Source organism: Megascapheus bottae, chromosome 33 (assembly GCF_031878675.1).
Source record: "Megascapheus bottae isolate mThoBot1 chromosome 33, mThoBot2.hap1, whole genome shotgun sequence".
Classification (NCBI taxonomy): domain Eukaryota; kingdom Metazoa; phylum Chordata; class Mammalia; order Rodentia; family Geomyidae; genus Megascapheus; species Megascapheus bottae.
Window position 1 is genome coordinate 7,156,884 of NC_143541.1, and position 24,743 is coordinate 7,181,626.

General features: G+C 46.3%; 1 protein-coding gene across 3 annotated transcripts in view; it reads right to left on the reverse strand.

The window, feature by feature from the left end:
• Nucleotides 1–33: 33 nt before the first annotated feature.
• Raf1 (Raf-1 proto-oncogene, serine/threonine kinase) overlaps nt 34–24,743 on the reverse strand; it is a 38,813-nt gene continuing 14,103 nt past the window's right edge. Inside the window, exons 2-18 of one of the 3 annotated variants that reach the window (XM_090323994.1) lie at nt 20,057–20,288; nt 17,800–17,912; nt 15,000–15,102; nt 14,599–14,756; nt 12,849–12,947; nt 10,961–11,114; nt 10,399–10,458; nt 7,105–7,132; nt 6,870–6,997; nt 6,132–6,249; nt 5,264–5,348; nt 4,499–4,675; nt 3,330–3,376; nt 1,957–2,075; nt 1,047–1,178; nt 833–967; nt 34–716 (exon numbers count right to left, since the gene is read on the reverse strand). In XM_090323994.1, coding sequence (XP_090180120.1) covers nt 573–716; nt 833–967; nt 1,047–1,178; nt 1,957–2,075; nt 3,330–3,376; nt 4,499–4,675; nt 5,264–5,348; nt 6,132–6,249; nt 6,870–6,997; nt 7,105–7,132; nt 10,399–10,458; nt 10,961–11,114; nt 12,849–12,947; nt 14,599–14,756; nt 15,000–15,102; nt 17,800–17,912; nt 20,057–20,263 — 2,007 coding nt within the window. In that variant the 5' untranslated portion in view covers nt 20,264–20,288 and the 3' untranslated portion in view covers nt 34–572. Of the gene's footprint in view, nt 717–832; nt 968–1,046; nt 1,179–1,956; nt 2,076–3,329; nt 3,377–4,498; nt 4,676–5,263; nt 5,349–6,131; nt 6,250–6,869; nt 6,998–7,104; nt 7,133–10,398; nt 10,459–10,960; nt 11,115–12,848; nt 12,948–14,598; nt 14,757–14,999; nt 15,103–17,799; nt 17,913–20,056; nt 20,289–24,743 lie in introns of those variants that run through there. The other 2 variants (XM_090323995.1, XM_090323996.1) reach the window with 2 other exon arrangements.

Sequence of the window (24,743 nt, forward strand, 5' to 3'; positions counted from 1 at the left end):
TGGAGAAGGGGGGAAGGCTGCTCCCTGGGGAGGGGGGATGGAGCACCTTGCTTGGAAAACACATCCTCCCCACACTGGCAGGGAGGCTCTGAAAGGAGGTCATGTCCCCAGAGTCCAGTTCCTTAGTACCAAAGCAGGCTCCTCCAGGCAACCGGTCTCGGCTGTCCTGGGCTGTTTGGTGCGTTCGTTATGTGCAAAACTGTTTGGCGGTGCACCACTGTGAAGAGAAGCCCACTTCCAAAGTCACGTGTCCCCGCAGCAAGCGGCACCACTCCATGCGTGCCCTGGACACTCGCCTGCCGACAGCCAGAGCCCAGCTTCCATGCTACTGAAGGAAGCGAGGCTCCTGAGCAGAGGAGCAGGGCGGGCGCATGGGGAATGGCTTCCTTCTCCAGGGTCAGAAGGGTAGAAAAGAAGGCAACACGATGGTAAGGCCCGGTGAGCTGTCTAGAAGGTCTTTAGCAGCAGCAGCAGCAGCGCCTCTGAAAGCATGCGCTGTGCTCCCAAAGAAGGGGCAGCCCAGTGCCCGCTACTCTTCCTCCCTGGGCGCCAGAGCACAGGGGCAACGTCAGCTAGAAGACCGGCAGCCGCGGGGACGTGGTCAGCGTGCAAGAGTTGATGTCCTCGGTGTGGGCGGCGCGGTGGAGGGAAGGCTCAGAAGCACTCCGGTTGATTTTCGGCAGAGAGTGTTGGAGCAGCTCGATGGAAGACAGGATCTGAAACAGGGCCATGCCATGGTGGTCTCTCGGTTTGGGCCACAGCCTATCCCCTTTGCTTCCTCTCCCTCAGCGACAACCCTGCCACTACAGGTGGCACCCCGCAGACCCCTCACCTGAGGGAAGAGGGGCCTCTCCTCCTTCACCTTCTTCACACAGTCAGCCACCAGCCGTTTCATTGCTTTGGGGCAGTTCTTGTACAGCCTGCTGAGGTCTGGCGAGGCGTACCCTCGGCCCACCATGAAGATGATCTGGGGAAAGAAGCCCGTTGAGAATGCAAGCCATCCAAACCCTTGTGCCGCTCGCACAGGCTGCACGTGCCCTGGTCACCTGGTCTCGGTTGTTGATGTGGGCGTAGGGCAGCTCCCCGGTCATCAGCTCGTACAGCACGATGCCGTAGGAGTAGACATCCGACTGGAAGCTGAACGGGTTGTTATCCTGCATTCGGATCACCTCAGGGGCCTACGGGAAGCAAACGCACTTGTCCTACAGAGGCAGCCCACAGCAGGCCCCTTCCACTCGTGAGGGAAGCCGGTTCTCAGACCTAACCTACTTCTTCATGGTCACTGGGGTTTGAACTCGGCATTGCACTTGCCAGACACTGGGCTTGAACTCAGCTGGGGTGCTGTCCCTGAGCCTTGATGCTTAAGGCTAAAGCTTCCGCCACAGCTCCATTTTTGGCTTTTTTTTGGGGGGGGGGGTGTCAAGGGGCTTAACAGCCTGGACGCAGTCCCTGAGCTCTTCAGTTCGCTACCACCCTACCCCCTGGGCCTGGGGTATTGTCACTGATCTCTACAGCTCTAGGCTATTGCCCTTCCCGTTTTCTAGAGGTTAATTGGAGATAAGAGTCTCGGGTCCTTTTGTTCCCAGGCTGGCTTCGAACCTTGATCCTCAGATCTCAGCCTCCTGAGTAGCTAGGATTAGAGGTGTGGGTCTCAAGCCAACACAGGTGGTGGTGGTCCTGTTTACAGCTCCCACACGGCTGGAAGGCAGGTGTACCGTCGTGTCACCTACTGAATGGGATCTCATTTTTAGCTAGGATCATAGGGATAGATAGCTAGATGCCAGCTGAGTGATTCCCTTGAGGACTCAACTCTCCAGCTCACTCCTGCTCTCGGCCGCCTCACCCGAGCTGAGCTGACTCGTGCTCCGCGCTATCTGACACTAGAAGAATTTGGTGAGGCTCCAGGGCCCGGCCCCGCGCTGACTAAGCCGGCAGCAGCACCAGGTAGGTCCTCACCATCCACAGCACAGAGCCCGTGGGCTGCTCCACCTGCTGGGAGCCACTCCAGCGTGACTTCACAGTCGCCAGGCCGAAGTCTCCAATTTTCACCGTGAGGCCTTCGTGGAGAAATATGTCTCAATGCTTGTTAAGGACTCTGGTTGCAAAGCAGTGGACAAACAAATTTTGACAAAGTTTTTCATGAGCTTTCCACCTCCGCCCCAGTGTCCTCAGCACTCAATTTTGGGTTTCTGAGGTTTTACAGTGCTTTGAAATTGCCTTTTTTCCACACAAGGTCAGTGCTCTTGTGATCTTTCTGTCCAGCTGTGGTGCGGTGAAGGCTTAGGTCATCTTTGCCTGCATTCACCGCCAACTGACCGAGTTTTGCCCATATGAGGGGTAAACAGCCAGTGTCCTCCAGCTCAGGTCCGTCATGAGGAAATCTCATTACCAGTTACCAACTGGAAACCCAGGGGTCACATGTCCTTCAATCTGTGCTGTCTGCCAGAAACATCACCCACCCACCCCCATCCACTGCCTCTGATAAGTACCCCAAACAACTGATCCAGCTCCTCACTGGCCAAGAAGCAAAACTGGACTTAATACCTCCACGCTCCCCACAGAGGTGAGGGATGCGGCGAGGGCAGGAACACAGAAGTTTTCACAGACCTGAAGATTTGCCTCTGCTCACCTTCTGAACCACCGAGCATGAGGAAGGGGCAGGAGACAGAGTCTCCCCTCTGCAGCCTAGGCAGGCCTTAAACTATCCTACCTCAGCTTCTTTTTTAAGGGAGGAAGGGGAGCAGTCCCGGGACTTGAACTCGGGGCCTGCGCACTGTCCTTGGGTTTTCTCAAGGCTATAAAGCTCTACCATTTGAGCTGCAGCACCACTTCCAGCTTTTTCTATATATGTGGTACCAAGGAACCAAGGCCTGGTACATGGTAGGCAAGCACTCTACCACTAAGCCACATTCCCAGCCCCTCCTCTGCTTTCTAAGAGTGGTTCAGGTACTTAGTACCACACCTGCTATAATTTTGGAAATTGTTTAGCATTTGGCTTGTAGAAAATTATCATTTTCATATATACTCTGCCCACAAATTATAAAATATGTCAGGTCTATTTTAACTTTAACCACAATTTATATTACAACTCTTGTGGAAATGTTTCCAAACTACTGCTGCTAAGGAAAGAAGGGAACTTCCCCCAAACAACAGCACAGCACAGATGAGGTAGAAGGCAGCCACTCCTCTGGTGCCACACATTTTGCTTCTCAACCAACTTCCCGACTTTTGCCCTCGCCTAAAAAGTTGTACCTGGGCGTCAAAGTGCCCCTCTGACTCCTGAAACAAAGCAGGAAGTGGCCTGCTGGAAGTCACACACCAAAGGATACTGTTGGATTTCATGTCTCTATGGATGATGTTCTTTGCATGCAAATAGCTGTGAAGGGAGGGAAAATGAGTCAGATAATTCCATATAGCTAGGAAATAAAACCTGCCTCCCAGGAAGCAGGGCCTCAGAGCCCGGCAGCCTGGCTGACCCTCGTCCGTGGTGAGGCCACAGCACAAATGAGAAGTCATTTTGATAAGCCCAGTGCACAAATAATGTAACAGCCTCCAAACTGAAGTGTTCCGACGTGGATTTACCCGAAAAAATGGAGCCAAGTAAAGGAAGCTAAGCATAGAAAACAGTATCTTAAATATATGAAATACGAGATCTAGAGACCAGAAGTGGATGCTAGGGCCTGCGGGGTGAGATGATTGCTAATAAGCATAAATTATTTCTAAAGTGATAAAATGCCCTAAAATTAGATCATGATAGTTGTATTACTGGGAACATATGAGAAAAAAAAACAAACACTAGGAAACACTGATTAAAGGATGAATTTCAGTGTTCAAATTAGGCTTCAGTTTTTCCATGTAATTCTGATCAATTTCCTTAGCTTCTGAATTCCATTTGTTTGTTTGTTTTTTTGGTGGGTAGTGGGGCTTGAACTCTGGGTCTGGGTGTTGTCTCTGAGCTCTTAGCTCAAGGCTATCGCCCTACCCCTGAGCCACAGCCCCGCTTTTCTCGTTTTCTAATGACTAATAGGAGATCAGAGTCTCAAGGTCTTTAGTGCCCAGGCTGGCTTTGAACCTTGTTGCTCGGATCTCAGCCTCCTGAGTAGCAGGATGACAGACATGAGCCTGCTTCCATGTGAGTTTGCAGACAGAAATGAAGGCTGTGCTGCACAGCCACGAGGCCTTGTGTTCATCCCGAGGTGCGTGCACGGCACCATCTCCCTAGCTCCGAGGAGGGCAGAATGTAATGGGGAAGCTGGGATGAGTCATAAAGGGAACACAAATCACCTCCACATGACATCCCGCCCTGGCCTTGCGGCATGCTTGCCCGCTCAGGAGCCCAGGCACACGGCTCCTGCCCCGCTCCATCCCCAAAACCCAATGGCAGCTGGACCCTGAACCTGAGCCCAGTTAGGAACATCAACTTCTCCTTCCTGCCTGCTGGACTCTCCCCGACCACACCAAGCTCCAGGAAGTGGGGGCCGGGCCCGCAGGCACTCACTCCATCCCCTGCGCCGTCTGCCGTGCAATGTCAATGAGCTGGAACATCTGGAACCTGGTCTCCTGGACGTGCAGGTGTTTGTAGAGGCTGCTGCCCTCACACCACTGCGTCACGATGGCCAGGTTGTCCTTCGTCATGTACCCCATGAACAGCAGGATGTTCACGTGCCGGGTTTTGCTGGGGAAAAAGAGGGCACTCAGGACCGTCTCTCCCACTCGACGGGACTGGGACTGCCACCTGTAACCATCCTAGGCGTCACTCTGCTCTGGCCTTGCCAGTACCCTCCACTGGGGTCGCAAGGACCCGTCCTCTGTGGAGTCCATCCCTATCCAACTCACTCCACCAATCAAGGGTGAGCAGAGCAAGAGCGCCCCGCAGGCTCTAGATCCAGAGTGCGGCAAACCAGCGCTCAAAAAGCCGAGTCAGGCCAAGAGCGTGGCCTCGTGGCACAGGGCTCTCCTAGCATGCACAAAGCCCCAGGCTTGATCCTTGATACCACATACTCCAGAAAAAGCCAGAGTTGGTGCTGTGGCTCAAATGGCAAATTGTGAGCCTGGAGCAAAAAGTGTCCAAGGACAGTGGCCAAGCTCTGAGGTCAATCCCCAGGACTGGCAAGAAATAAACAACGAAGGTAACAGGGAAAGCGGTTTCCCTACCACCATCTCCACCATCAAAGCCATGCTGGTGAGTGTCATGGGCCCCAAGAGCTGCGCGGCCCAGCAGTGCCCAACCCAGGCCTGGGCCTGCTCTAGCAGCCAGACTCACCGCAGCACAGCCACCTCGTTCCTGAAAGCCTGCAGCTGCTCTGGGGTGGGGTCGACAACCTTCAAGATCTTCACTGCAACATCACCTGCAAGGTAAGCTTGTGGTCAGTGTACCCCTTTTTTTTTTTTTCCTTTTGTCGGTCACAGGACTTGAACTCTGGGCCTGGGCACTGTCCCTGAGCTCTTCAGCTCAAGGCTACCACCCTAACCCTTGAGCACAGACCACTTCTGGTTTTCTGGTGGTTGATTGGAAATAAGAGTCTTTATGGACTTTTTAGGACCAGGGCTGGCTTTGAACCTCGATCCTCAGATCTCAGCCTCCTGAGTAGCGAAGATTACAGATGTGAGCCACCGCACCCAGCTGGGATATAGCATTTTCAAGCAAATGCTGCCTGTGGGTGCTAACATCCTAAGCCTGAGGCACTAAAAATCAGACCCTACCAAAATATACAAAGCATAGAGAAAAGTTAAAATGGCGCCTTGCTTCTGAACAAGAAGTTTCCATTTCAGGAGAGCATTCTCCCCACACGTCCAAGAGCTTACTTCCTCAGGCACAGCAGCGATCTTACGACCCTGGCTTTCCCACTGCCGCAGAGGACAGATCAGCCACCTCTCTGGGCTGGAGCTTTGTTAATCCCTGCTCCAGCTTTTGGTCTGGGGATCTTGCCCAGCAGCTGTCGATGCAGCTTCACAGCGTGTCCCCAGAGCAAGCCCATTTCAGCTGCAGAGCTCAAACCTTGTTCCTTACTCTACTTATCCCGAGGACTTCACCCAGAGCACTGTGAACCATGTCAACAGCACTACGTATGGGGCTCGTCTCCACCTGTGACATGCCACCGAGAGCTGAGGAGCAGGGAGCCCAAACTCACCATGCCACTTGCCCTTATACACAGTTCCAAAGGAGCCTGACCCAATCCGAGTGGACAGCATCACTTCGCTGGCTTCGATCTCCCAGTAATAGCTTGAATCTCTCTGTCCACGAGGCCTCTGAAACAAGTGGGGAGGCATTCACGAACCCCAAGCAACAGTAATGGCCCAGGAATAACAGCATCAAAGAAAGGGGCAATCCAACCCAGCCTGTCTCCATAGCTTATAAAATCTATCTTTTGGGCCGGGAGTTTGGCCTAGTGGTAGAGTGCCTGCCTAGCATGCATGAAGACCCAGGTTGGATTCCTCGGTACCACATACACAGAAAAAAGCCAGAAGTGGTGCTGAGGCTCAAGTGGTAGAGCTCTAGCCTTGAGAAAGTCCAAGGACAGTGCTCAGGCCCTGAGCTCAAGCCCAGGACTGGCAAAAAAAAAAAAAATCTATCTTTCGGAAGTAGCACTGTAGCTCAAGTAGGAGAGTTCTAGCCTTGAGCTAAAGAGCTCAAGGACAGAGCCCAGGTCCAGAGTTCAAGCCCCACAAAACCAACCAAAAAAAAAAAGCCTATCTGAGAAAATGGCAGCTTGGCTGATGCAAACATGCCAAAAATGGCACTAACATTTCTCATCTCTTTCACTTGGTAAATGTGGTAGCAGTCTGTTCCCAGTGATGCATTCTAACCCAACCAGTCCACTCTTCCTGGACCTCACACCTCCAGCAGGAGATGCTGTGGCCATACTCACAATTTTGTTTTTCTCTTGCATCCCAGATCCTGGCGCTCGTTCCCTCTGTACTGGCACCGGGGTTTTGGGCTGGGACCAGCCTGTGGGGCTCAGATTGCTGGGGCTGCTGGACAGGGCTGAAGGAGAGGCTAGGCAAACAAGACAAACAAAACCACACATGGATAAGCCAACAAAAGATGCACTGGGACACAAAGAGACCAAAAGCCCATTACTGTGTCTACATGAGGGGAACTACCTGATTCACTGTGACTTCGAATTGCATCCTGAAAGAGAAAAGGAAAATGAGTCAAATCAAACACTACACTACAAGAGCTCTTCTCTGGGGGAGGGGGAAAAATAAAGGCTTTACAGGAACAAAATGAAGTATAAAACTTCTAAAACACTGAAAGTCAAACTTCATTGATTTTCCTTGGTTAGAATTTACCAAATGTCTGGGGCCAGTTTCTTCAAGACTAGTCTTTAATGAAACCATTTCTCTTTTTTTTTTTTTTTTTGCCGGGGCCGGGGAGGCAATACTGGGGCTTGGACTCAGGGCTGAGCACTTGTCCTGGGGCCTTCCTCAAGGCCAACTCTCTACCACTTGAGCCAAAACACATTCCGGCTTTTTCTGTGTATATGGCACCAAGGAATTGAACCATGGCTTCCTGCATGCTAGGCAAGCACTCTACTACTAGGCCACACTCCTGGCCCTGAAACAATTTTTCATATGGAAAACTACCTATTTTTTTTCAAGAAGAAAACAATATGGACAAACTATACTCTATTGAGAAAGGCTAAAAAAAGTGACTATCAGCTGAGATCTTTCCAAAGGAAATATTTTGCTCTGAGGAAGCTTGAAAAGGGGAAAGAGAAAATGAGAACAAGCCCCAGTGGTGTGCCCCCTCTTCCCACTGGTGGGTTTGTCCCAGAGAAGCGCCACAACTGCTCTATCCAACCTAAAATTACAGAAAGTGGCACAACACATAGAGCCCCCAGTCTCAAACGTGAACTGCGCGTTTAAACCACACATGACGGAGCCCCGAGGCAGGAGGCAGAGGGAAGCATGCGGTACGTATGGCCTGGCAGTGCCAGCAGGATGCTGCCTGTGGCGCACAGTGAGTACTGCTCAGGGACAGGTCAAAGATGATGCGTGGAATGTTTTAGAAACCATGTGGCGAACTGTTCACCCTGCAGAGGCTTCCCTGACCTTCCTTCACAAGAGCCTACTGTACTGAAAGGTCTGTGTCTGAGTTCTTTGAAACCCAAGCCGGACAAGATACCCAGTCCTCCTGCCCATTGTCACACTGCTACAGGTCATGCCCACTCAGTGACGCCTAGTGTGGCTCTTGAGGTCCAGCCCACCTGGCACTTGGGGAGCATCCTACTCCAGCCTCCCAGTGCTGGATTAAGTGGAGGCTACACATGTGGCTCTCAAGGACATCTTGACAGGAGAGAAGAAGAATCTTAAGCTTAGCTGTTTCTCCAGTGCTCCCCCTCCCACACCCCACTGTTAGCAGCATTGCCCAGGTACTTTTGGGTTTCTTAGTAAAGCCTAGTCCTGGTTCCCGAACCTGGCCTGTCCTCATGACTCTCCTGGAGAGGAGCCTGAGGATATGAGCCCCACCCCGCCTTGGAGGGCTCACTCCCAATATCCAAGGAAGGTGGAATCCTGGGTTTAGGCTTAAGTATAGCAGAATAAGTACGGGGTGAGCAGGATGCTGACCAGAGATGACCTGCCAGGAGGTGTGGCTTCCTCAGCCATCCAGTCTGTTCTTATGCTTGCAATCAAAGCAAACTACAGTGCAATTTTATTTATATTTGTTTTTTGTCAGTCGTGAAACTTGAACTCTGGACCTGGACCCTGTCCCTGAGCTCTTCAGCTCAAGGCTTACCACTACCCCTTGAGCCACAGCGCCACTTCTAGTTTTCTGGTGGTGAATTGGAGATAAGAGTCTCATGGACTTCAGTGCCCAGGCTAGCTTTGAACCTCCATCCTCGGATCTCAGCCTCCTGAGTCACTAGGATTACAGGCGTGAGCCACCATGCTCGGCTTGCATTTTTATTTATTTTTTGCCAGGGCCTGGCCACTGTCCTTGAGCTTTCTCACTGCTAGCACTCTACCACTTGAATCACAGCACCACTTCTGGCTTTTTCTGTGTATATGGTACCAAGGAATCAAACCCAGGACTTTGTGCATGCTAAGTAAGCACTCTACCACTAGCCCACACTCCCAGCCCCACAATGTATTTTTATTTTATTTTGCAAGTCCTGGGGCTTGAACTCAGGCCTGAGCACTGTCCTTGGGCATTTTCAAGGCTAGTGGTCTGCCACTTGAGCCACAGCACCACTTCCAGCTTTTTCTAATTATGTGGTACTGAGGAATCAAACCCAGGCCCTTCCCGCATGCTAGGCAAGCACTCTACCACTAGGCCAAACTCCCAGCACCACAATGCATTTTCTATTAGCCATTGTATTTCCATGTGTACTATCTTCCTTTTTTCTTCCCTGCACCTCATAGTTTATTTGATGGCAATTTTTAGTTCTATTGATTTATTTTAGGAAGAATTTTACTGTAATACTGGACCATATCCAACTTAAATTGCTGACAGTTTGGGGGTAAAGGGAATCAAAATTTACTTTCTTTTTTTTTTTTTTTTTTTTTTTGCCAGTCCTGGGCTTGAGCTCAGGGCCTGAGCACTGTCATTGGACTTTCTCAAGGCTAGAGCTCTACCACTTGAGCCTCAGCACCACTTCCGGCTTTTTTTCTATGTATGTGGTACCGAGGAATCGAACCTGGGTCTTCATGCATGCTAGGCAAGCACTTTAACCACTAGGCCAAACTCCTGGCCCCAAAATTTACTTTCAAAGTATAGGAAGGCAAAAACAATTGAGCTAGGTATTTCATAATAAATTCTGCCATGTTCACTTTTAATATTTCATCTTAGAATTAGCATGTTTAAGAGAACAAATCATATAATAGAAGAAAAACAGCTACTCTATTAAGGTATTATTATTAGGACTAAATATAATGATAAAACAATTTCACAGATTATACATGGCCAGCACACGTTAATGGCAGAGTAAGAATATCAAAGTTATTTGTGGTTTGAGATTTAGCTGTGACCAACATGGCAGGTGTCTCCTTGCGTTTTTTCAAGGATTAACCTTGGTATAGAGTAAGCACAGTTAGCTCTCATAGCTATAAAAAAAAAAAGATTTTCCATGGCATATCAACCAAACTTTGGATGTTCTAATATCTAAACAGAACACTGGTGCTTTGAATGTACTGAGTCTACTTTCAGTTGTCCTCTGGCAGAACTGATTTTTTTTTTTTAAATAATATCCAATACCCTTGGCTTAAAATATTTAACTTGTAAAATGCACTTTTCAGTAAAACCATACACAGTATTCACATATGTTGTTGACAACAAAAAGGAAAACATAGAAAGCAGCCTAAATAGAAATATCCATTTTAACTTAGCAGTTGCTTCACAGCCCAACAGTCTTCCCGTTAGTCACAAGAGAGCAAAGGCATGAAGAAAATACCTACTCTTCCCCTCAAACAAAATCGTCTGGACCACGCCCTGGGAGAAGCATTCAGGCTGTTATTCTAGTCCAAAGCAATGAGAAATAAAGAAGAATAAAGAACAAAGCAAGTATTTTGAGTGTATGCAGTTGTTATTAAAGATGAACTAGAAAGCAAACTAAACAAGAACATACCACAAAGCCAAGAAAAGAAAAAGCAGTTTGGAAACACTAGCTAGGGGCACTTTTACAACTGCCTAAATAAGTACTTACTGAAATCCTAGGACTGTAACCTACTTCTAAATAGAATCACTTCAAAGTCTTCTAAGAAGTCCATGACTGTCCATCACACACAAGCATGGAACCATTCCACACCTCTTCCATGCTAGCTGACTGAAAACACTATCCAAGTCTCACCCAGAAAGGCTCTGCTGCTCTACCTGAGTGACCTAGCAACGTAACTATGTGGCCAGGCTGCAAATGTCATCAGTAAAGGAAAACACTGCAACATTCATTAAGTTTGAACCCCAAAACTTCCTACCCAAGCCCCCCAGTGAGGCTCCTCACCAGCCCCAGGGCCCTGTTACCTCAATCACCCTGCTATCCACAGGAACGGTGGTGCTGACCATGTGCACGTTGGGTGTGGATGTGGAGCGCTGCCTCTGGGACAGGGAGCCCTCAGAGGAGGGGCTGGCGGTATTGAAGGTGAAAGCGTGCGGAGTGGAATACCTGTGGTAGGAACTGGGTGGCGGGGAGAAGGAAGACCCCACGTGAGCACTTAGGTATCTTCCTCAGTAAGGTATTTCAGGAGCAAATACAAATACTTTGAAAAGCAAAATAACAAATGCACTTGGTATTCCACCAAAAAAAACCTGAGAAATCCACTGTATGTTTTCTCCTTTTAAATAAATCACATCTACGGAAGACTGAAAAAAAGAGATTAACATATGTAGAGCATGGTTTCTCCTAAGCTAGCTGGAACGTCCCAGCTTCACTTAAAGACTAAATTAGAGAATGTGAGAGGTCTGGTCTCTGAACAGATGTAGTTAGAACTGCAGTCCACATGTGCAAAACAGACCAGGTGTGGCCGGCTGTGTCTTCCCTGTGGCCAGTGCACTGGGCACATTATTCACAGTGCAGGCTCCAGACTGGCAGCAAGTGAAGTCGATCACTGGCTTTTGTTCACCAGACAAACTAGAGCATCCGCATGGTATTTTGGGATGGAGATGTAGCTCAGGCTTACAGCACTGACCATATTTGCCCGAGGTCCTGGGCCTAGTTCCCAGCACAGCAAACCCAAAAGAACACAACACAACAGCTGTGGCCGGGCATGTGGCTCAGGAGCAGGATACTCATGGGCCTAGGTGAGGCCATAGGTTCAAGGCCCAGCCTCCACACTCCCTCAACAACCTGGAACTATATGTAACATTTTCACTACTTGCTCTGAAGGGTAGCTTAAGCTTTGCTCAGACTGAGATATGAACTCCCGTCTGAACTTAAGGGATGAAAGGCTGCGTTTTCTAAGGGAAATTGTTCTCTTGACAAACCACCTTCTCCTGCCATTCTCTTGTAATGCTTTTGGAAGCCTAGCTCTTTCTCCTTGTCAGAGTCAATCAAACATGAACTTGTATCATGATAATAAATCCCATTTTGGAAAAGGCTGCCTTTATTCCATGCTGGTTTCATCACAAGGGCCAATAAACATTACCTCGTTTTATTTTAGAATCTAAATTCTATGCAACACTGAGAAATGTGAACTCATCTAAACTCTGATTCTGAAAACTGGTAATTCAAGGCCTACTATATGCATGAAGACCTGGGTTCAATGCTTCAGTACCACATACATAGAAAAATCCAGAAGTGGTTCTGTGGCTCAAGTGGTAGAGCTCTAGCCTTGAGAAAGCCCAAGGACAGTGCTCAGGCCCTGAGTTCAAGACCCAGAACTGGCAATAAATAAATAAATAAATAAAAGAACATTTATAATCTTATAAGAAAACCCAGCTTTGTACAGTTAATGCATGGTAATGAGAATTTTAAAAAAATTTTTAAAGAATAAAAAATTTTAAATGATGTTTATATTGAAAATATTATTAGACAACTTTAAAAAACAGTATATGGGGCTTCAGCAACTGAGGCCATAACAAGCATGTTGGAGTTGAGGTTTTAGTTTTATTAAGCTAATGTTTTCCATCTGGGGCCCTTCATTGAGGCTTATCTCACTAGATTTGAGGAAGACAGAACCTCAAGGCTTTAGAACCTCACTGAGCTATTAAGGGAAGGAATGATAATAAAGCGGTCTGTGGACTATAAGAGCCCAGATTCCTGGGACAAAATTTTGACACGATGCTGAAGAAGACTATCAGAAACCACAGGAGGAGGAAGGAATGTACACACGGGAAACAGGATGAAAGGAGTTTCTGGCCTTTTGAATGTGGGCCTCCAACCCTCAATAACATCTGAAAGGCACAAAATTACCTAGGAGGCGCCCGGGAGACAGACTCTCGCATCCGCCGCATTGTCAAAGAAGGCAGTGCTGGGACCCCACTATCGCCAACGGTGGAATTGGGAAACAACCTAAGGGAAATCAAGGAGGATTTACAGATTGACAATTCTACAGAGAAAACAGCCTGCTGTGCCTTGCACCTACAACTATCCAATTCAACTTTCCCCAGGCCCTCAAGTGCTACAAGCACCTGATGTAAAAAGACTACCACCTCACCTGGCATGGGTGGCTCACACCCGTAATCCTAGCTACTCAGGAGGCTGAGGTCTGGGGATCACGGTTCAAAGCCAGTCCAGGCACCAAGTCTGTAAAGCTCTTATCTCCAATTAGCCACCAGAAAACCAGAAATGGTACTTTAACTCAAAGTGGTAGAGTGGTAGCTTGGAGCTGAAGAGCTCAGGGTCAGCACTCAGGCCTCACAGATTCAAGCCTCACAACTGACCAAAACAAGAAAAAAGACTACCACCTCAAATGGCTGGTAACAATCACACACTGCATGTATATCAAAGTAACACTGCTACAGGTGTGCATGTACGGGCCCTAAGGCTTAACTCAGGGACACAAGCTCTAGCTTGGCTTTTTCACTCAAGGCCGGCACTCTACCACTTGAGCCACACTTCAATTTCTGGCTTGAAGCATGTCAACTAGATAAGAATTTGAGGATTTTTCTGTCTTGGCTGGCGTCAAATAGAGATCCTTAGATCTCAGTGTCCTAAATAGCTAGGACCAAAGGCATGAGCATCTAGCACCAAGCCAAAGTAATTTTTTTTAAGCAATAGTACATTACTATTATTTTTTACAGAAACCTTAACACTAGGCATTTTTAAACCCAAACACAATTTCTCCAGTGTGAGGTCAAAAGAAACCCAGCAAGCCAGGCACCAGTGGCCCATGCCTATAATCCTGGCTACCCAGGGGCCTGAGATCTGAGGATCATGGTTTGATGCCAACTCCAATAGGAAAAGCCATAATTTTTTTTTTTTCTCTCCCATTCCAGGGGCTTGAGCTCAGAGCCTGAGCACTGTCCTTGCGCTTTCTCAAGGCTGGAATTCTACCACTTAAGCCACAGCACCACTTCCAGTTTTTTCAATGTGTGTGGTGCCGAGGAATCAAACCCAGGTCTTTGTATATGCTGGGTAAGCACAACAGCCACTAGGCCAAACTCCTGGCACAGGCCTCACTCTTATCTCCAATTAACCACAAAAACAAAAAGCTGAAATGGAGCTGTGGCTTCAGTGGTCGAGTACTAGCTTTGAGCACCAAAGCTCAGAGGCAGAACCTAGGACTTGAGTTCAAACTCCAGGACCAATACATACACACACAAAAGAAAAGAATGAAAAGAGAGAACAGCAACTTTGTTTCCTACTCCTTTTCTAGTATCAAAATCCTAAAAACCTAGTAGATGCTACTGTCCAGAAGAAAAACCCAGCACCTTTGTCCCCACAGCTTCTGCTCCCTGAACCAGCCAGCTCTTTCCTGACAGACAGCAGGTCCTCCCTGCTCCGGTCAGAGCGCTAAGAGCGCATGGGAAGCAGCTCTCTCAGCAGCGTGGTGCTGGTGAAGCAGATGGCTTCTGGAGCAAATGACAGTCAATTAGTGAGTCTAAAATCCAGACTTCCTCATCAAAACGTACAAAAAGGACCTCAAAAGTGTTGACACAAGCAACCCCGAATTTTGGGAGAGAACTGAGGGAGTGAACAGATGAATGAATGATTTCCTCACAAGAGCTGTCTGATGTTACTCCAGTCCACACACATAGTAGGTACTTTGGTGCTACAGTGCTCGTGAAATTTGTAGCCACAAGTCTGACATCGAAACCCATTTAGCAGGAACTTCTGACAAATGTCACAGAATGCGAGTTTCAGAAACGTCTTCCGAGCCTGTAACAGCAAGAATACAAGGGCAAAATGAGGCTAAATAAATGAAAAACTGTTAAAGACAAAACAATTTCTTAAAGTATACCTTGGGGCTAATCAACTGCAAACTGTGTATGTAAACAATGGCATACTTAAACAGAACCTGATAAGCATCCAATCATATACGTGCTTATTACTGCTGTCATGTGAGGCAAGGATGCAACGCACCACAGAGAGAAAGAAACAGAGCAAGGGGGCACAACTTACAAAGTTGTGTGTTGTGAGGGGAACATGATCCAGAAAATCTACTTGAAGTTCTTCACCAATCAAAGAGGCAGCATCAGTATTCCAATCTAAACGCGCTTTTTTACTGAAAAACATTTTTCAGAACATGAAAAGGTAATGTTGTAACAAGGCTCAATATGGGTACATAACAATAGCTGCCTTTTATTACAGGTTATCCAAACACAACAAACCCATAAAATAGGTATTATTATTCTCAAGCTAAAAAGAGAAAACTAGCTGGGCACAGTGGCTCACACCTGCAATCCCAGCTCCTCAGGAGGCTGAGATCTGAGAATCGCAATTCAAAGCCGTCCCAGGCATTAAAGTCTGTGAGATTCTTACCTCCAATTCACCACCAGAAAACTGGAAGTGGCTCTGTGGCTCTGTGGCTCACTCTGTAGGGTGGTAGCCTTGAGCTGAAAAGCTCAGAGACAGTGCCCAGGCCCAGAGTCCAAGAGACACAGAGTCCAAGAGTCTACAGAGATAGGCGGCAGGGGGAGAGAAAGAGAGAGATAGATGGGGAGGGTGGGGAGAGAGACAGACAGAGGAGGGGGAGAGGGAGGGGAAGAGAGAGAGGGAGAGAGGGAGAGAGAGAGAGAGAGAGAGAGAGAGAGAGAGAGAGAGAGAGAGAAAGAGACAGAGAAAGAGAGAGAGAGAGAGAGAGAGAGAGAGAGAGAGAGAGAGAAAGAGAGAGAGAGAGAGAGAGAGAGAGAGAGAGAGAGAGAGAGAGAGAGAGAGAGAGCGCGCGCGCGCGCGCAAATGAATACTGGGGCTCTAGGGCTCTATGATTTTTTTGGCCAGTCCTAGCCAGAACTCAGGGCCTGGGCATTGTCCTTGAGCTTTCTCAAGGCTAGCACTCTACCACCTGAGACAGAGCACCACGACTGGCTTTCTATGTATGTGGTTCTGAGGAATAAACCCAGCTAGGCAAGCACTCTATACTCGGCCATGCTCCCAGCTCCTATGAAGGTAGTCTTTTTTTTTTTTTTTTTTTTTTTGGTCAGTCGTGGGGCTTGAACTCTGTGCCTGGGCACTGTCTCTGAGCTCTTCAGCTCAAGGCTAGCATTCTACCACATTGAGCCACAGCACCACTTCTGGCTTTCTGGTGGTTAACTGGAGATAAGAGTCTCATGGACTTTCCTGACCAAGCTGGCTTTGAACTGTGATCCTCAGACTCAGCCTCCTGAGTAGCAAGGATTTCAGATGTGAGACACTGGCGCCCGGCTTAAAGGTAAATGTTATAGAGTGCAAAGACGTAGGATCGAATACAGGGTCTATAACTAGGTGTAATGGCACACACTTGTAATCCCAGCATTTAGCAGGCTGAGGAAGGAGGTTGAGGTCAAGACCCGAGGGGGAGAAAAAATTTAGTAAAGTGGGTCATAAATATTACTACAGTGCTAAAAAATGTATTGTTCAATAGCCTCTTTCAATCTAGTAGATACGTAAATGGAAAGGAACCACAAATGCACTTTTCCATTAATAAATAACAGGCTCAAATCTAACAGAGCTGTTTGTAGCATTTATAAAAATAAATGTAAGCCCATGAGAAACATAACTGTCTTCAAATTTTACTCCAGACCATTGCTTCTATGCCTAGGATAGACAGAAAACTGTATTTAAGTAAAAATTAAGCCAAATCCATATACATAGCATCCAAACCTATCCTACCAGTATCCATCCCTTACTAGAGCTCATTCCCAATACAAGGTCCTGGCAACTCCTTATCACCTCAAATCACATTTTATCCTAGAGAGGATGGAGCCCACTTTCTGATGAACCTGCAAGAGCTATCTACTACAAAGAGAACCGGGCCCGCTCTAAATCTTCCCTTTCTCTGAGAATCTCTCTAGTCCTTCAAAAATACCATAGATATGGCATACAAACCCTTAATTTTAATTATGTTCTAAAATCTATGTGCCAGTGATTATATAGAGAGATTCCCTTCTTAAAAATCTTAAAAAAAAAAAAAAAATACCATAGAGTAGGCTAGGAATGTGGCTCAGTGGTAGAGTGCTTGCCTAGCATGGATGGAGCCCTGGGTTCAATTCCTTAGGACCACATAAATAGAAAAAAGCAGAAGTGGCTCTGTGGCAGAAATGGTAGCCTTGAGCAAAACAGCAGCTCAGGAGTAGTGCCCAGGCCCTGAGTTCAAGTCTCCTGACTGGCAACAAAAAAGAAGAGAGAGAGAGAGAGAGAAAAGAGAGAGAGAGAAAAGAATGAGAAAGAGAGAGGAAAGAAAGAAAGAAAAGAAAGAGGAAAGAAAGAGAAAAGAAAGAAAGAAAAGAAAGAGGAAAGAAAGGAAAGAGAAAGACAGGAAAGAAAGAGAAAGAAAGAAAGAGAAAGAAAGAAAAAGAAAGAAAGAAAAGAAGGAAGGAAGGAAGGAAGAAATAGCATAAATTGGCTTGGGGACCAACCTGCAGCTACATTCAGCTAAAGTCGACACCTGCTTCCAAGATTTGCACTTTACCAAACTACCTCCTCAAACAAGAGGAGTAATAGACGCACTGAGGCCATTCCCTCTTCCCCAATCTAACAAAGTTGGGAACTTCTGGAATCATGAGAGGTAAGTACTAAAGATTAGAAACAGAACATGCTTATTTCCCAGAGAGGACAACAGACAGGCAGGCGGTAACTTCAAGTTCACATTTTCCTGAACTGTCTCCTTATAAACAAAGATCTAAAGACACACATACTCTACAGGAACCTAGTGTAACTGGTTTTAGTGGCACTAAGTTGGGCAGTCTGTTCTGAAGAAGGAGCAGATGGACTGAGTTCTTACCCTTTGTGTTCGTGGAGAAGTCTGAACACAGCACAGCACTCTGGCTGCAGGCCCCTCACTTTGAGAGCTTTCATAAGGCAATCATGCAGGCTCATTCCATTTCGCACATTGACCTGCAACAAAAGACCATCTTCAGAACCAACAAAGGCAAACAAACACAAGCAGGTGGCTGACACCTATAAGCCTAGCTACTCAGGACACTGAGATCTGAGGATCCCAGTTCAAAGCTAGCCCAGGCAAGAAAGTGCATGACTCTTATCTCCAATTAAACAGGAATGCAGCTCTGCAGTGCTTGTGAACCCCCATGAGTGCTCCCCTGGCTGAAGTTCAACCCTGCTGGGGCCCATCCTAACCCTGCTAGGCAACCTTTTTCTGGATCACTTAAGAAAAAAGTCTTCCATGTGAAAGGGTATCAATGTATGTGAATTAATGCACCTTCTATCTGGCAAATATCATGTAACCCTTTTACTAATTACAATAAAAAAAAAGAAAAAAAAAGAAAAAAGTCTTCAAGAACAAAGTGGTCTAAAAATGTGGCTCAAGGGGCAAACATTCATCTAGCAAACACAAGGCTGAGTTCAAACCCCAGGCCCCACCCTACCTTTCCCAAAGGATCAGGATGGAGACAACTAGCCTGATCCATTACTAGCCTCAAAACAGAAGACACAGATGCAAAGTGAGAGGTTTTTCTTTTTGGCCAGTCGTGGGGCTTGAACTCAGGGGCTGGGCTCTGTCCCTGTACTTCTTTTGCTCAAGGCTAGCACCCTACCACCTGAGCCACAGCGCCACTTCCATTTTTTTCTGTTTATGTGATACTAAAGAATTGAACCAGGGACTTCGTGCATGCTGGGCAGGCACTCTACCACTAAGCCACATTCCCAGCCTTAAAAGTGGGAATTTTTAAGAGGGGATCCCCACATAAAGAGCCCAATATAGGGAACTCTCAATGTAGTATAGGTCTACTTAGGAGGTAACAAGATGAAAGAGGATAAGTTACCCAAAGGAGTAAAGAAATGAGACTTTCCAAACTGAATCTGGAAAAAAAAATCTGGGTCAAGGATCCCTTGCTCAGATATGAATTGTCGGTTTAAAAATAAAATTAAAGCCGGGAGTTTGGCCTAGTGGTTGAGTGCTTGCCTAGCATGCACGAATACCCAGGTTCGATTCCTCGGTACTACATACAGAGGAAAAAGCCGAAAGTGGTGCTGAGGCTCTAGCCTTGAAAAAGTCTAAGAACAGTGCTCAGGCCTTGAGCTCAAGCCCAGGACTGGCAAAAAAAAAAAATCCTGATTAAAAATAAAATTAATAGGGGTTGGAAGTATAGCTGAGTGGTAGAGTGCTTGCCTAGAATGCACAAAGTTCTAGCATGCACAAAATCAGAAGTGGTGCTGTGGCTCAAGCTCAAGGACAGTGCCCAGGCCCTGACTTCAAGTTCCATGACCAACCAAAAAAAGAAAAACAAAGGAAACTAAAAACTAAAAAAGAATGCAATTGACAAAAGTAATAACAACAAAGAAGGCCAAGTGTTTGGTCCAGTGATAGAGTGCTTGCCTAGCATGCACAAAGACCCAGATTCAATTCCTCAGTACCGCATTCAAAGAAAAAGCCAAAAGTGGTGCTGTGGCTCAAGTGGTAGAGCTCTAGCCTTGAGAAGGCTTAAGGACAGTGTTCAGGACCTGAGTTCAAGCCCTAGGACTGGCAAAATAAAAGAGAAAAGAAGGAGCTGGAAGTTTTGCCTAGTGGTAAAATGCTTGCCTACCATACACGAAGGGCCAGGTTCGATTCCTCGGTACCACATACATAGAAAAAAGCCAGAAGTGGTGCTAAGGCTCAAGTGGTAGAGCTCTGGTGTTGAGAAAGATCAAAGACAGTGCTCAGGCCCTGAGCTCAAGCCCAGGACTGACAAAAAAAAAAAAGAAGGAAAGAAAGAAAAGGAAGGAAGGAAGGAAGGGAGGAAGGGAAGGAAAAAGAAAGAAAGAAAGAAAGAAAGAAAGAAAGAAAGAAAGAAAGAAAGAAAAAAGAAAAGAAAAAAAGAAGAAAGAGAAAGCAAGCCAGCCAGCCAGCAAAAAGTTGGGAAAAAGTAAAGACTATAGAAGGAATAGTAATTTAGTGAAACAAAAATTGCACTGGAAATCTCAACTGACAGACTCTCATCGACAACAGGATTTTACTAGTCCATAAGGCTGCTGAATCTAAAGTGTATTCTATCGGCCTATACAATAAGCAGCTACAATGCCTAACAGGAAGATTCACATACCACTGTTCTTTGCTTATTTGGCAAGAAGACACGGATAGTGTTGTTTGTCTTAGAAGAATCTGTGAGTTTGCCATCATCTGATGCCCGGCGCTGATAGCCAAACTGCTGGACTATTGTTGGAGAGATGCAGCTGGAGCCATCAAACACCGCGTCTTTGAGTCCAAAGCCATTGCTGATCGCCTTCCAGGCTCCCTGTACGTGCTCCATTGAGGCAGCTCAGACAGTCTCTAACCTGGGAAGAAAAACAAGCAACTTACAATTCTTAATTCTCAATGCAGGAACACAATATGAAGAAAGTATTGGAAGAATATTGCTTTATAGATTTTTTCTTTTTTGGGGGGGGGCCTGGGTGTTGTCCCTGAGCTCTTCAGCTCAAGGCTACTGCTCTTAAGCCACAGCCCCACTTCCCATTTTCTAGTGATTAACTAGAGATAAGAATCTCACGTTCTTTAGTGAATGGGTGGGCTTTGAACCTGGATCCTCAGATCTCAGCCTCCTGAGTGACTAGGGTTACAGGTGTGAGCCACAGTGCCCAGCTTTTTAAATTTCTTTGTTGAAACTGGGTAATTACATGTATTTCACAGTACTGTGGCACAGTTATATTTAGATAGATAATTATTTTGACATTCACACTTACGTGAGTCATCATTCTGATCTACAAAGCTTATGAATAACAAAAAAATAGGAAGACCTCAAGTTTTATATAGGAAAAAAGTTCAAACAGGAATGATACAATGATTTCTTCCTGATCATTTCTTTCCTGTTGCGTAGTGTCAGCTGTCCCCTCTTTCTCTCCCTTTCTCTCCCTCCCTCACTGCCCTGAGTTGCTCAGTTCACTCTCATGGGTGTCTAGTGGAGCTGGTAGCCCTGCATCTGCTTCTTGTCACCCATTTTCCATTGATTCTGTGCCCTTCTCTTGCCCTCCTTTGGATGTGCACTTGTGTGTGCATGTATGAGGTAGAGAAAACAGTCACCTAAAAAACAAAGGACATGGGGCCGGGAGTTTGGCCTAGTGGTGGAGTGCTTGCCTAGCATGCACTAAGACCCAGGTTCAATTCCTCAGTACCACATACACAGAAAAAAGCCAGAAATGGTGCTGTGGGTCAAGTGATGGAGCTCTACTTTTGAGAAAGCCCAAGGACAGTGTTTAGGCCCTGAGTTCAAGCCCAGGATTGACCAAAAAAAAAAAAAAAAAAAGAAAGAAAAATGAAAAGAAAGGGGCAGAAGAGGTGTTGTGGCTCAAGTGGTACAGCTCTAGCCTTGAGAAACCCCAACGACAGTGCTAAGGCCCTGAGCACTGTCCTTGGACTTTTCACAAGGCTAGAGCTCTACCACTTGAGCCTCAGCACCATTTCTGGCTTTTTTTCTATGTATGTGATACTGAGGAATAGAACCCAGTTCTTCATGCATGCTAGGCAAGCACTCTACCACTAGGCCAAACTCCCAGCCCCAAATTATTGCATTTTTATACTGGGCTTACTTTTTATTTTCTGAAGGAGTTGGTAATTGATATCTATTCTTTGTCACTCCCCCCCTCCCCCCGCCGCAGGGACAAACCCCAATAAAACCGGAAAGGGAGGGTTGTGCTGTTACTTCACCTTTCTTAGAAGTGACAAAGGCTTCTAAAAGTTTAGAGAGTGTACAGATAGTTGATATCAGTAACCAACAACAAACAACAGTGTGGCCTTGAGGATGGAACCCTCAAATTCAGGGCTAGGCAAAAGCTCCACTGAGCCATATCCCCATTATTATCTTTTGAAGATATAACATCAGCTCAGCTTTCCATCAGCAGGTGGCTGGCTGAGTGAGAATATTTTGTATTTAAAGTTTCTTTGGGGGACAGGAAGGAAAGCATACTCTAATTCCCAAAGAGCTCTCTGAAACCCGTAAATAAAAGGGTCCAGGATTGAGGAGGAAGCTTGTTCTTCTCACTTGTTTTTGAGATAGGGTCTCACTTGGTAGGCACACACTGGTCTTGAACTCACAATCCTCCAGTCTGTCCATTCTGAGTGATAAGACTACAGACATGTGTTATCAACTGAGCAATTATGGACAGTATAGACACACAAAGGTTGCTAGCCACAAAACCAACCATTCAAGCTTAAAGATCTGTCACTTGTTTCTTGAAATAACACAAATGCTAACATATGGGGAAACTGCTACATTCCCATCATGTTTACAAAAATTCAGTAATAATACAATAGTCACTACTTTAGATTTACCATGAAAAAACACCATAGGTCATACTGTTGTAGCCCTAAAGTATGAAGCAATTTCACAATAAATAAAAACTAGGAACTGTGGAACACTGACACATTAATTAAGTAATTTTGGATGGTGCTAGAGATTTTTTTTTTGCCAGTCCTAGGCTTGAACCCAGAGCCTGAGCACTGTCCTTGTCAGGCACGGTGGTTCACACCTGTAATCCTTTCAGGACGCCGAGATCTGAGGATCACGGTTCAAAGCCAGCTTGGACACTAAAAAGTCCCTGAGCCTCTTATTTGACTCTGTGGCTCAAGGCTAGTGCCCTAGCCTTGGGCTAAAGAGCTCAGGGACAATGCCTAGGCCTAGCATGTACTTGGGTTTGATTTCTTTCTACAAAAAGTTGGAACTGGTGCTATGGTTCAAGTGGTAGAGCACTAGCCACCAGCCTTGAGAAAGCACAAGGACAGTGCTCAGGCCCTGGGTTCAAGCCACAAGACTGCCCCCCCCCCAAAAAAATAAAAACAAAACTGTGCAGGATCCAGGAGCAGAGCCTAATGGTAGAGTACTTTCCTAGCATGCACAAAGCCCTGGTTCAATTCCTCAGTACCACATACACAGAAAAAGCCAGAAGTGGTGCTGTGGCTCAAGTGGCAGAGCATTAGCTTTGAGTAGAAAATGTCCAAGGACAGTGCCCAGGACCTCAGTTCAAGCCCCAGAACCAGCAAAAGAAAAAGAAAAGAAAAGAAAGATGTATAGGGCCAAAGGCATGGCTCATGTGATAATACATCTGCTTAGTAAGCACAAGGTCCTGAATTAAAACCCCAGTACTTCCCCCAAACTTTTTTCTTTTTTTAGTGCTAGAGTCAGCACTTGCTTGTTAGGCAAGTCCTATACCACTATGTTACCAAGCCTCAAAACTCTTGTTTTTTGTTTGTTTGTTTTTTTAATTTGCTTTGAAACACAATCCTCAAATCTCAGTCTCCTGAGCTACTAGGATTACAGGCAAAAGCTCTGGGCACCTGGCATACCCTTGAACTCTTGACCCTCCTTCCTCTATCTTCCAATCCTGGGATTACAGATGTGACCCACCCTGCTGAGCCTGGAATGTTAGAATTAATAAATGAAAGCACAAAGTGTTAGCATGAATCATCTATCATTATTGTTTTATGTACAAACCGTGGAGATTCTATTGATTAGCAATTATAAATCTATATTTATTATAATAATTAGGAACTCTTCTAGCTCACTCTTAATCCTGCAGCCTGCAAGTTTTAATCAGTCTGTTGGTAAAGGTCTTTAACATTATTTGTTACTCTAATCCAAATTTTTAAGTCCCAGTTTCCAAAGTACAGACCAACTGGGAAATCTTACTTAATACTCTAATACTTAAAGAAATCTATGACATCCCTATATAGATTATATACTTTTTTTTTTTTGCCAGTTCTGGACACTGTCCCTGAGCTTTTTTTGCTCAAGGTTTGAGCCACAGGGCCACTTCCAGCTTTTTCTGTTTATGTGGTACTGAGGAATCTCACCCAGGGTTTCATATATGCTAGACAAGCACTCTACCACTAAGCCACATTCCTAGGCCATGTCTATACATACTTTTTTTGAAATAAGGTTTCATTATAAAGTCAGAGGAGAGGAGGGGAAAAGAAAGGGAAGAGGAGGAGGAAGAGAATTGAAGGGAGGGAGAAAAAGGAGGTAGCAAAGGAGGGAGAGGGAAAAGGGAAAATTCTAATACTGTCAGTATGTCTTTCTGATAAATCAGATTATAAAACTGAGGTCTACCGGGCCGGGAGTTTGGCCTAGTGGTTAAAGTGCTTGCCTAGCATGCATGAAGACCCGGGTTCGATTCCTCGGTACCACATATAGAAAAAAGCCGGAAGTGGTGCTGAGGCGCAAGTGGTAGAGCTGTAGCCTTGAGAAAGTCCAAGGACAGTGCTCAGGCCCTGAGCTCAAGCCCAAGACTGGCAAAAAAAAACAAAAAAAACAACTGAGGTCTAGGGCTGTGACTCACACTTATTTTTTTTTTTTGCCAGTCCTGGGCTTGAGCTCAGGGCCTGAGCACTGTCCTTGGACTTTCTCAAGGCTAGCGCTCTACCCCTTGAGCCTCAGCACCACTTCTGGCTTTTTTCTATGTATGTGGTGCCAAGGAATCGAACCCGGGTCTTCATGCATGCTAGGCAAGCACTTTAACCACTAGGCCAAACTCCCGGCCCGTGACCCACACTTATAATCACAGCTACTTTAAATCAGCAATGAAAAGGCTGATACTGCTAGTAAATTAACAAGCACTTAATTAATTTAAGGCATTGGTGGCTCACATCTGTAACCCTAGCTTCTCCAGGTAGCTGAGTTCTAAGGATCAAGGTTCAAAGACAAATAGGCCATGAGACTCATCTCCAATTAGCCACCAAAAAGACAGAAGTGGAACTGTGGCTTGAGCAGCAGAGTGCTAGGAGTGAGTGGAAAAGCTCAG